Source organism: Manis javanica, chromosome 4 (genome assembly GCF_040802235.1).
Source record: "Manis javanica isolate MJ-LG chromosome 4, MJ_LKY, whole genome shotgun sequence".
NCBI classification, from domain to species: Eukaryota; Metazoa; Chordata; class Mammalia; order Pholidota; family Manidae; genus Manis; species Manis javanica.
The window spans coordinates 87,399,745-87,412,991 of record NC_133159.1 but is presented as its reverse complement, the minus strand read 5'-3'; the positions used below and the strand labels follow the sequence as shown (position 1 = coordinate 87,412,991).

Sequence of the window (13,247 nt, the reverse complement as noted above, 5' to 3'; positions counted from 1 at the left end):
GTGTCTGTACTGATTTTTCCTTTCTCATTTCTGATTTTGTTTATGTGTGCAGATTCTCTTTTTTTCTTGGTAAGTCTGGCTAGGGGTTTATCTATTTTGTTTATTTTCTCAAAGAACCAGCTCTTAGTTTTATTAATTTTTTTCTATTGTTTTATTCTTCTCAATTTTATTTATTTCTTCTCTGATCTTTACTACATCCCTCCTTCTACTGACTTTGGGCCTCATTTGTTCTTCTTTTTCCATTTTCAATAATTGTGAATTTAGACTATTCATTTGGGATTGTTCTTCCATCTTTAAATAGGCTTGGATCATTATATACATTCCTCTTAGAACTGCCTTTGCTGTGTCCCACAGAAGTTGGGGCATTGTACTGTTGTTTCATTTGTCTCCATATATTGCTTGATCTCTGTTTTTATTTGGTCATTGATCCAGTGATTACTTAGGAGCATGTTGTTAAGCCTCCATGTGTTTGTGAGCTTTTTTGTTTTCTTTGTACAATTTATTTCTAGTTTTATACCTTTCTGATCTGAGAAGTTGGTTGGTACAATTTCAATCTTTTTGAATATACCTAGGCTCTTTCTGTGGCCTAGTATGTGGTCTCTTCTGGAAAATGTTTCATGTGCACTTGAGAAGAATATGTATCCTGCTGCTTTTGGGTGAAATGTTCTGTAGATGTCTGTTAGGTCCATCTGTTCTAATGTGTTGTTCAGTGCCCCTGTCTCCTTACTTATTTTCTGTCTGTTTGATCTATCCTTTGGAGTGAGTGGAGTGTTGAAGCTTTCTAAAATGAATGCATTGCATTCTATTTACTTCTTTAATTCTGTTAGTATCTGTTTCACATATGCTCCTGTGTTGGGTGCATAGATATTTATAATTGTTTTATCATCTATATAGCTTTTTTTGTAGAGACCTGACAAAAAGCCTCTATACTACAAGTAATATTTTAGCTATATACTTTATGACTCAGATTATGTATAAATATTAGAATTCAAACTACTTGTTGATGTGTGCATGGTATTTTCAATACTATTTTCTGATAATGTAAGGTTCTTCAAGAGTTCTGATATTTGTATTTGTTTCCCTCCTTTTCATGGAAGATGTTGTTTTCAAAACAAATTGCATGTTCATTTTCTTTTCAGTCTCTTTACACTCAGTGGCCCCATATTATGGGTTAGGTATATCAAGATTTTATTTTATTAACTGGAAGAGAGGGCAAAATGTAAAATACCAGTACTTTTTACTCCACTGTATCTCTATACTTATAAGATTTGACCTATTCAGTTCAAATATACATATTGTTTATATTCTGTTACATTCCCAGAATAATGACTTACTCAAAAGATGAGGCTGTATCATATTAATTTTGTACTTCTCAGAACAGTACATTTCCTGACCCAAAAAGATTGCACTTAATAATAATGCCTTTAAAAGTCAAGGAGACAGTTATATACTTGGGCTTAGGTTTTTTTCCAAAAAAAGCAAAAAATATATAATTAAGCTGGAAAATGTAGAGAGAACAAAAAACATTTTTTTAAATCATATCTTTAATTTCAATAACAAGATCTTTGTCAACAGTTTTCCTTTCCTTATCCACTGTCAAATACATACGTCTGTATGTCCCTGGACACCTCTGGACCCCTTTTAGATGAATATTCACAAAGGGGCTATTTCTAGTCAAGTTACTTAAGTCCTCCTAAAACTGTTTTTATAAGGTTAACAGTTCTTAACTGCACTGAACTAAAAAAGGATAAGAGAATGAGGTAATGAGTTTGTACAGTTTCATCTCTGTGGTAGTTGTTTAAATGACCTGGCCTTAGTGTTTTTCTGACCCCCTTTATAAAACTGCATAACTCTTAATGACACTTTCAATGACAAAACATGCTGACTTGTTTCATAAGTCCAGATCTTTAGAAATTTCTTTTAATGTTTGTCTGCCTGGAGCTTTCAAATCAGAAAACTACGTTGACTACACATACTCATGAGGGGACAATGCTAACAAACAATATAGCGAATGCTGCTACACAAAAATTAATTCTACAGGGCTCCTGCTATTTATGTAAATTCATAAAAAAAACAGGCTACAAATGTAATCTTCTTTCATATTTTGATGTTTGGGCTCATTTACTACCACCAGATTTCTGGTTTCTGCTCAACATACATGCTAAATTTCATGAAAGAGATAAACTCTATGAAACAACTTACAACAACTTTTCAGAAAATTGCACATTTGAAGATCCAATTTTATTCTTTCATGCTACGACTGAAACAGTCTTCTTTCTGATCACCAGGCAATTTCCCAGCCTCTTTGAGATTTCTCTTCCTAAACCATTTCTTCCAGGAAAGCTTTTGGCAATCATTTAACACTTCAGTCTGCCCTAGTGAGTTGAGTGAATTACAAAAATCTGAAAATAGATTCCAGTGAAAATGAAGCAGGGGCTACACCCTTACCTGAGTGTCAGTGTCTCCCCAGTGAGGGTCTTGCTCTGTCACATTCAGAAATAAATGCAGGAAGTGAAGACATCTTACTTTCAATTTTTGTGCTCAGCTTTAAGCATCCATTTACATAGAGCATGCCAATGACTAAACTGTAATGTTTCCCCAAAACAATTCCAATTATTTAGAAAAGACAAAATTTGAAATAGTTCCTATGATATTGTTATCCAGCGTGTGTGTGTGCTTGTATGTGTGAACATAATAATTCAGAGCACACTTAGCATGTGACTGTTCGGATTCAAATATTGGCCTTGCTATTTACTGTGTGATCTCAGCTAGATTACTTAAACTCTCAGTGTCTCAGTTTCTCATCAATAAACTAGTTATAGTAACAATAACAATCTCATAGGGTTTTGTGTGAGAATTAAGTTTATACAAGTAAAACTCTTAGGACAGTAGTGGCTAGACAGGCTTAAATAGGCAGCTCCTCAAAGCAGGTCTGCGGAATGGGCATGTTTTAGATCCATCCTAGGGTATTTCTTCTTTGTATTCTTTCTAAAACAAAGAGGAGGAAAAAATACATTAACTTCTTTTGCACTGGCATAGTAACGACTAGCAATGATTGAGAGCTCCTTATTTGCCAGGGCCTGTGACAAGTGCTATAAGTATAGAAGTGTATTTCATCCTCACAAATGCCTAAGGAATTTGGTTCTCTCATTATCCCCAATTTATCCACAGGAAAACCAAGGCTGTGGGAAGTCACATCACTAGTAGTCTAGTAGTGTCCGTGCAGAGTGAAGAGGTATTTGTGGGACTGCAGAGACAGAAGCTGAGTTTTGTATTATTGAAAAGTTATACAGAAAACTCAGTTTAATATCTTAATTTCCCAGTTGAAGCATCTAGAGAAGGCGGTGACTAAACTGAAGCAAAAGCTAAGTCTTCTGCCTTAGGCTGGAGGTCCTTCTGTCACACTGCTGGACTTCCTCTTTTCCTCCAGCCTTATCCTGGATTTCTATTTTCCTTCCTCATCAATTCTGAGTAGAAAGTCAGAGAAAAAAAGTTTGCCCTGAACATATTCCTCCCAAACACATCCAATTTTTCTCCTTTGAAGTAGCAAACAACAGCTGCCAACAGAGGATTCCCCTGGGCTTACAGAGCATCAGTCAGCTTCACAGATGAAGGCAAAGATGAAAAAGCAGACATCCCTTGTTTAAGGAATTTTGTAATGTTTTTCACTCCAAGTTCATTATTTTATTAGTGAACACTTTTAAAACAACCATGAAAGCTGAAGGCAAGAATGGCAAAGTACTGAATTCTAGGTGCGCCAAGTGGTCCCTAACTGATAGTCAAGGCCGATTGAAGGGGAGTTGTGTGAAGGGACACACAAATCTCTATCTTCTCTAATTCATTTTATTTAAACACATTCTTTCCATATCCTATAGTCTCTTCCACCTTTCCTACATTGTAGAGACAAACTTCATTAGCCATAGGAAAAGGAAGAAAAGATTGCTTCCACATTTATTTAAGTTTCCAGTGACTTAAGACTTATCAAGAGATGACAGAAAAAAAGTTGGAGACAGTTGTTCTTGGCTTAGACTTAGTGCTCAAAGTGCTTGCATTCTAAATCTGAAATTTAGAAGGAAGAAGCATTCTTAACAATAAGTGCAAGGTTTCAATGTTTTATACTATCCTTTTTTTAACATATAAATCCATTATCTAAAGAAGCTCACATGTTAATCATAATATAAGTTGGTTACAGGCATGGAAGGACAGCATGGAGAATATAGTCAGTGGTTCTGTAACATCTTCCTATGCTGACAGGTAGTAACTGCACTAGTTGGGATAATGATTTAATAAAGTGTGCAAATGTTGAATTACTGTGTTGTGTATTTGAAACAAACATAATATTGTATATCAACTATACTTCAATGAAAAAATGAATCAAAACAGTCCATCATCACACATAAAAACACACATGCAAAGTGCAATATGTAACACTGGCTCATTTTGCAAAAAAATAAGTTTTGTTGTAATTTCATACAAGAAAAATGGTCTCTTTTTTAAACTGAGGGCAGGTCAGAAACAAAACAGTAACATATTCATTTATTTATTCCCTTAATAAATATTCACTGAGAACCTACTATGTGCTAGGCACTTGCCTTGGCATTGAGAATACACCATTAAACAAAACACCCAAGAAACCAGGGTGGTTCCATTGAAGTGAACAAACAGAAGAGCTATAAGAAATAAGATCAGAGAGATAAGTGGAGGCCAGATTATGCAGAACATTACAGTTCATGCTAAATATGCTGACTTTTACTATGACTGAAGGGAACCATCAAAGAGTTTTAAGTGGAGGAATAATATAATCTGACATACTTTAACAGGATCACTCTGGTTTGGGGAGTTAAAAATGAACTAAAGTGATTATAGGTCAATAACAGATCGCTTTTGCAACAAAGCAGATGAAAGGTGATGGTGATTTGGAACAGCACAGTAGTAGCAGACATGTTATAAAATGGTGGGATACAGGATATATTTTGAAATTAGAAACTACAAGACCTGCTGATGTAATTAATAAGAGATGTTTAATAAGAAAAAGTTAAAACTGAAACTTAACTTTTTGGCCTGACCTACTGAGCCATGATTTAACATGGGAAAGACTATAGGAATATCTGCATGTATGTGGGTTTTTTTCACTTTTTTGGGCTTTTGAGTTTTGTTTTCTTTGCTGAAGATGGGGAAAGCATATCACGAGATCATTTTTTAACATGTTCAATTTAAGATGTCTATTAAACACCCAAGTGGACATGTCAAGTAGATAATTGGATATGCAGGTCTGCATTGATGAGAGAGGTCTGAGTGGAAGAAATGAATTTGGGAGTCATTAGCATATAGATGAAGAAGAACTAACAAAAGAGATTGAGAAAGACAGGTCAGAAAGTGGAAGGAAAACTTGGTGAATGTGGTTTCTCAAAGATAAGTGAATAAATTATTTCAAGGAGGAGAAACTAAATCTGATGAATGCTGCTCATATGTCAAGAAACTTCAGGTCTGACACTTGCCTGCTTGATTTAATAATATAGGGTCATTAGTAGGTAACCTTGATAAAATTATTGGTGGAGCAGAGAAAGTGTGGACAAAAATTTGATTAGGGAGACAATTGAATATGGTGAATATTGACAATGCTTTCAAGAAGGTATGCTATAAAAGTAGAAATAGTAAATGGAGAGAAAATATAAACAAGAAAATATTGGTGGTTTTTTTTGTATGTAAAATTAGAGATATCAAGTAGTGTATGTATCCTGCTGGGAATGATCTATTAAAGAGGGAAGATTAGATGCCAGAAAGAGAAGAAAGAACAGAGAGTTGTCTTTGAGTGCGTGAGGCAGATGTGATCTAGTGTAGTCTACTCAAAAGATAGTCCAAAAATAGCAACATACACATCAGCTGGGAGATTTGTCAGAAAAGCAAATTATTTGTCCCCGTGCTAGAGCTAGTAAGTCAGCATAGGGTTTGTGCTCGGGATGGGTCTTAGAGCGCTGGCTCCTGAGAAGCTTCCTAGGTAATGCTTATGTATGACAGTCTGGAAGGTATTGCTCTAGTGCACTGGGGAGGAAATCAACCTTACCTAGGTTGTATCTGTGGCACTAGGAGAAAATGAATCTGTGGCAAAAGGAGAAAAGGTATAATATATGACTACAAGTGAGATGGGTAGGTAGATACAGTAGTGAGACTTTATAGAAATTCTCATGTAATTGCTTTGACATTTGTCTTGCCAATGGGTTTCAGCCCCGGGGAAGTTCACTATGGATTCAGTGTGACCAAAGAAATGGCATTAGAATGTTCTTGAGGTGAAAGGGTTTATTACCCGGCTTGTTCTCCGGGCGGTAGGTCGCGCACTAGTGTCTCTGCCTCCACCCAGAGCACTGGGCCGAGCTCTCTATATAGCACAATAATAGCTTATTGCCTATGGGTGTGAAAGCAGGAGCCTAGCAACAGACCAGTTACATCATCAAGTGGCTTAAGTTCGGTGGGGATCCTGGCCATAGGAACCCCAACTTCCCCACATCTCAATGAAGGAAGAAGAACAATGGTCCCTTTTCTGTACTTTGAGTTGGATTATGAGCTCCAGAAACCGAGAGAGATGTGTCACTCAGCAAAGCTGTATTATTCTCTTCATCCTCTGTGACTGAGTGGTAAGTCAGCACGTACTCCAAGCCCAACTCAGCTAGCCCTTGAAAAGACACAAAAACTTTCTACCTTTTCAGGTCTAGTTCCTCAAGCTGATCTACATTTTCTGGCCCTGTCTCAGTTGTGACATTTCTTATCAGAGATAAGACAGCCATTTACAGAGTACCTGACATGCTATAGGTACTTTCAAAAATATTCTCTCATCAACCTTTCAAATAATCCTTCCACAAAGGTACATTTACCCCTATTTTACAGATGAGAAAATGTAGACTCCTAAGTGGAGCTGTTTATTGATCTGATCATTCACATACTACACCTGCATCCAGAGGACACAGCATCTCCAGAGCGATCTCAGCACACAAGCACTGTGTGTGCCTTCTCCTATGTGATGCCGTGCTTACTACGCTGCCAACTTAACTTGCTATCAAGAGTTCACTTTGTCTTTTCTTGAGGTCACTTTGGTTTAATTGTGCTTTTAGCCAATCAATACAATTCATCTTTCAGGGTTCTACCCAAGTGCTACACCCACTTCCCTCTCCTCTTTCTCTCCTCCCCCTGCTGCTGCTCCTTTTTCATCAATAATTTATTCACCCCCTACAGCTGTGTCTTTACAATTACATCTAATATGCCACTTTTCTCTCTTCCTCAAACTATCCACAAAGTTTGAATGTTTTAACTTATAAAAATAAAGTGCACACAGACTATTCCTTCTTAAATTTTCTACTGTTTAACAAATGATCTCAGACTCCTCCCATTTTGCCTAAAGCCAAATTTTTGGGCTTTCTACCATTATTTTATGTGGCAAACAAGTCTATTCATGTGTTTGACTGTTTTGTAACTACCTAAGTTGGGTTCCCCAGAAACCCACACATACCTACCACAGAAAAAGCCCCCAAGCTAGAAAGAGCATTGAGCATTAAAGCACTGTTAAATTTTTATGCCCCAAATCAAGGAAAAAATAAAATTCCAATGACAGAACATGCCAATATTATATAAGAACACCTATAAGTCTTTCTTGGTCAATATTTGCTTATTATTTATTATATAGGTTTATTATGAAATGCTGTCAAGGTAACAAAAAGATAGGCTACCATAAAAAATCTAATGAATAAATATATCAATCAATATCTTTCAGCATTCTGTGAGCAATAATGCACTGTTGTAGGTTTTATAATTATTGATTCACATTGAGATTCTTAAAAGAAAATAAGTGTGTAGTCAGGTCATTTTTCTGTTAGACTAGTAGATTTAGTAATATTTTCATTATTTATTATTGATAAAAGTTGTTTTGTTATGTTTTAAAGAAAAGTATAGATAATTATGTATAGGTAATTAAGTCTATAGATTATCTTGAATTTAAGTCTAGATAAAAATTGGTTGTTTTAAGACTGTGTGTTCCTAAATTAACCATTTTTTTCACCTATATATGACATATTTTTACTAGGCTATTAAGGTCATGTGCTCCAGTGAAATTTACTGTTTTGTGAATTCCATTTGTGGATACTTTACCACCCAGGGAAGCTCTCTACCACAGGCAACTCACATCCAGTATGTAACAATGAACTCTTTTCCCTAAGTTATAGTTCTACCTATATTTCTTATCCTAATGAACAATATCCACCCCTCAAATCCCAAACCTGGAAATTCCCCCAGATAACTTCCTCTCCGTCACTTCTTACATCTATGCAGTCACTAAGTCCTGTTAACTTTACCTCACACCTTTATGGAATCCATCCTTGTGAACTCCGCTGACAGTTTCTTATTCCAACAGCTCATAATGTCTTGCCTAAACTGAATAAGCCCTTAGGTGACCTTCCTGTCTCTGAAATGCTTTGCTATTCCCACAACCCCTACTCATTTCTATCTGCATCATAAAAATGCCAAAGTAATAATTTATTTGAGGGATAAAACTAATGACTTCAATGCTTTGCTTAAAATTTTCGAATTACATACAAGATGATGTCCAAACATCTTTCATGATCCTGAACCCTGGGAACTGGTCACTCCTAGTATTTCCAGCCTCATTTCTTGCCACTTACTCCATCACCATTCACACTATTCTTGTGGAACTTCTGAAACCACTGGGTCTCATGTCCTGAACATAGGCTGTTACTTCTACATAAAATAATCACCTCACCCACCTGCAAACTAGAACTCAACATCTAAATGGAAATTATAATGATCACTTCACTAGATTGAGAGCACTGCAAAGTATTATTAGCTCTTTAAAATAGTTTTTATTTCCCAAATATAATCATCATTATAATTTGAGCTTTTCTATTTCAATGTGTGCCATTTAAACCTGTTCTAAAAACATATTATAGATCTTATGTTGTTCATAAACATCACTGAATCATAAGTTTTCGCTACTGTTCTTTTTGCTCTTTAGCATAGTAATTCGCATCTCTAGGAAACTGCAACAAGCATTCCATTTGTGTTGTGTTTTTATTTCTTCCTTTCTTTTTAATTTGCAAATAAAAGCACTGGTTTCCCCTGATAGTCAATCCTATATTCTTCTAAAGATGCTATTATTTTGTTGACTGATGTTCTTTAGTAAGTATAATTACTACCTGTCATGTTGTATCTTAAATTATCCAGTAATTTCATGTACATTAAGTTTTCAATTTTGAAAATTAAGCTCTTGAAAAGACATTCCCCTCCTTTATTAAAGTCAGTTAGAGTTCCAGGTGCATTTTTCAAACAATTAGATTTGTAAATCCACTTTGCTTTTTGTTATTGCCACATTGTAATACTAATGTAAAATCCCAATCCTTTCTAGGAACACTCTGTTATTTAATGCTAAATTTAACAGACAAACTATTGTGCTTTTATCACTACTGGTTTCTCATATGATAGGATTTTGGAAAAACAAAAATAAGTAATTTTGATTTTCTGGGCACTGTGGTTAAAAAATAAGTCAGCTTATCTGGATATAAATGAAGAAAAAAAATAGCCTGGATTCCTAGGTAATAAATGCAAGGAAGACTTAAGGAGTCTTTTAGTATTCACCCCAGTTTAAAGCTGTTTTGGAGAATAAAGGGCAGACATGCCTCTATAAATATCTATCTTTTTCAATTTTATTAAAAACATTTTATTTCTCCTGTCAAAATTGTTTAAGAAAAAAATATATCTTTGGCTGAAAATTCCCAATACAAACAATTCCAGAACTCTCTTAAGGAATCAAAATAATATTTTTTCCTTCTTATACCAGATTCCTTTTCATTTAATTTTTATTCAGTCATATTTCCTTTGATGTCTTCCCTCTATGTTTTTATTTTAAACCACATATATTACACAAGACAATGGCCTCTGATTTATTCCATTTGAGACCTGAGGTATGGATGTGGATAATTTGTAGTATTTATAAAAAGAATATAATAAAATTAACCACAAGCTCCAAATTCAATATAACATTTGTCAATGGAACTCTAATAAACAGATCATTGAATTTTAAAGCTGGAAGGGCCCTGGAGAAAATCCAGTCCAACCCTCATCTATTTCAGGAAAAAAACTAAAACAAGGAATTTTAAATCCGTGGCAGTGACCCAACCAGCTCGAATATGAGCACTACACCCTCAGACTTTCTGAATCCAAGCCCTGTGATCTTGCTGAGTAGGTCACACGTTCTCTCATGACATAGATTTCTGGTAGTGTTCTCATTCCTCACAAGGTGAAAACAGAGTTAACTGGGTTTGCCATGTGCCTGAACAACCCTAAAGTTCTCATTCTTAAAAGCAAAAGTGGAAAGACATGAAATTTCTATAACAGAAACTCTTCTGCAAGCCAGCCTTTTCTATTCACAGGGAATGTGCCTAGTGTAATGTCCTCCACAGGCTGTAGCTATTAATCTTTGGCAATTTTTTTAGAGGCAACAATGCTAATTTCAGGTCAGTTTAAAAAATAATCTCTTACTCCCAATATCTGATCATCTTGGAAATTCTGACAGACTTTGTTTTTATGCTCTGTCTAAAAGCATGCTGTCCATACCTGGAGAAATCTGTAGGTATTAAGTTTGGTGCTTGAATGTACACTTTAGCAGACCTCCATTTAAAGGTGTATTTTTATGAAGAATAAAGGGCAGCTGACTATACTCACAGAAACCCCAGAGGAAATGGGCTCTGTTGCTGGTAACTGACTATAGTGGTTCAGGAAAAGCTTAAGTTTCCTCCTCCCTTCAACCTCTGCTCTAACAATTACCAACAAAGCCCTATCAAGAATATTTCATTTGATGATCCTGTAAAGTGTCTGGAAAGGGAGGAAAGGGAAGGGCAGGGCACTTCCCATAAGGGTGAGGGAAACAGGTTCTGTGAGCTTTCTCTGGTGATTAGAGCTGGGGAAGTTGATCTTTTTTCATGCTGTAGATGTAGCGTGCTGCAGTCACGCCTCCCGCTGCCAGCCCAGCACTGGGATTTTAATCAGTCGCTATGAAAACTCATTAGCTCCACAGCAATGAGTCCCCCACTGCTGAAGCTTGGCGCTGTGCTCAGTACCATGGCAATGATCTCAACCTGGATGTCCCAAACTCTCCCATCGTTGGTAGGACTGAATACCACGAGACTGTCGACACCAGATACCTTAGTAAGTCACTCGGGTGGGTTTGGACATCTTGGGAAGTAAGTGCATTAAACCAGGGGTTTTATTTTATCAACTGCAAAGTCTGAGATTTTGCTTCTTTATTTACAGGCTAGCTTTAGTGATACAACATTTATGTGGTAACTTTAGTAATGGATATTTCTTTCTGAACACTTGAAAGTTACACCAAAAAATAAATGGAGTATGAGATATTAGCTGTAAAAGGAAATACTAGCCTCATTAAATTCTTAAGAATGAATGTAAAGCTTTAACTTGATTATATAAACCTGAGTTTTTGAAGGATTATTAAGGAAATATGTTTTGTTTCTTATTTTACTTCTTTGTATGTCCACAAAATCTTCAAAATTTTTCCTACAGAGGATGCTACAGAATATATTCTATCTCATCTAATTTTATTACAGCAGGTTCTTCCTTGTAATTCAATGCCTGTGACTTTTTGCAATGTATTCAGAGAAACCAGCCTCTTTCGAACATAAATGAATAAAAGACCTCAGCAATGTAAAGCCTGCCAAAAAGATCTTCGAGCTTAGAAATATGAATAGAAAATTCACTTGATAGAATCATCTCCCTGTATTGTTTTCCTTTCACAAGTTTAACTACTGTAGTCCTCATTTGCCTAAAATTAATGGCTTTTTAACCCTTCCCACATTATAACAAAGTCTTTTCTGACAGTTTCAGGCATGGTTTAATTAAGAATACTCTAAAACCTTTTAAATAAAAATAAAAACATAAGTTTTTCAAATAGAAGTTTACAAATTCAAATAGAAAGTATATCCTGAAAAATAATTTCCCTGCTGTCAAATAAAGTACAGAAACAATTAGTATTTGGAGCCCTTTACCTTTTTATCTTTTTTGTATTTACCACAGTATTACTCTAGTGGATCAAAAAAAGCCAGGTACTATAAGAAAAGTAACCCTCCATTTTAAAGACTTGTCTACAGTTACTATTAATAATTAATCTATCAATTAATGTGTAATTAACTGAGTAGAATGAGATCAAGTTAATGACATAATTTGCCAGCTTCACGCAGTGCTTAGGGCACTGCAAAGCATGTGAGGCACACTTTGACCTGCTTCTATGTTTCACCCCCCTTGAATCACTTACAGTACCTTTGCAGCTCCATTATTGAGATGGTCCCCTTACCTGCATGATATGTGTGGCAGGAGATGTAAGAGGTTTATAAAGAAAGCATGATATATCATTAATAAACAATTACAAAGCAAAGAAGTTTACATTATTTAATATTTACTGAGCCAAATATTCTAATATTCTTAATGTTCAAGTAGCTGATGGTTTTCAACAGATCATTGTTAAATGAACTCTTTCAGGAAATGAATCTAACCTAAGAAATTCATGAATGAGTTTTATTTCAAACTCCACACCTTGGTTCTGAGATGTATATTTTTTGTGTATTCAGACATTAGTTTGGTTATTTCCTATTGTTATTAATGGAAGAGAATCAAATTTCAAGAATTATGCACGATTCTTTTAAGACCTCTAATTATCTTGTAAGTTTAAAGTGAATGCATTTTCTTTATCTTCTTACTGGTAATCTGTTGGTTGAAAAATGCAAAGATTTACCATGGTTTATCAATATTCTAACACAAGCGAATCTTCCATTGGGTGACCAAAAGATAAAAAAGTCCAGGAATGTTTGCATTACAAGATTTACTGGAATGGAGAAACCAGGTTGCAAATTTTTTGAGGGGAAGAGCATGTTTTACAGAAGTGGCATGTTTTACAGAAGGACAATGTCTACGACATTTCCGTACCATAATTATTCAAGATAATTGCTCATACCTTAGGATTCCCATGGTGAAAAATGAATGAATCTGTTTCCTAGATTAAGATCATAAAAAGTTAATGTTGGTAAGGCTCTTAGAAACCATCCAGGACAGTTATTTTCACACTATTTTTGGCAGTAGTGCCTTTTTTTTTTCAAATTAAATCTTATGTAATAATACATGCTGAATAAATATCTGCTGAATGACACTTGAAGTGGAAATCCAATATGTAAAACAGATAA

The 13,247-nt window shown here is 35.3% G+C and overlaps 1 protein-coding gene across 3 annotated transcripts in view; it reads left to right on the top strand.

The window, feature by feature from the left end:
- OLFM3 (olfactomedin 3) overlaps window positions 1-13,247 on the top strand; it is a 176,630-nt gene that overhangs the window by 126,320 nt on the left and 37,063 nt on the right. Inside the window, exon 1 of one of the 3 annotated variants that reach the window (XM_073234369.1) lies at window positions 11,009-11,205. The exons of 1 other annotated variant lie outside the window; for it this stretch is intronic. In XM_073234369.1, the coding sequence (XP_073090470.1) occupies window positions 11,077-11,205 (129 nt within the window). In that variant the 5' untranslated portion in view covers window positions 11,009-11,076. Of the gene's footprint in view, window positions 1-11,008; window positions 11,206-13,247 lie in introns of those variants that run through there. One more of the 3 variants, XM_017643091.3, reaches the window with a different exon arrangement.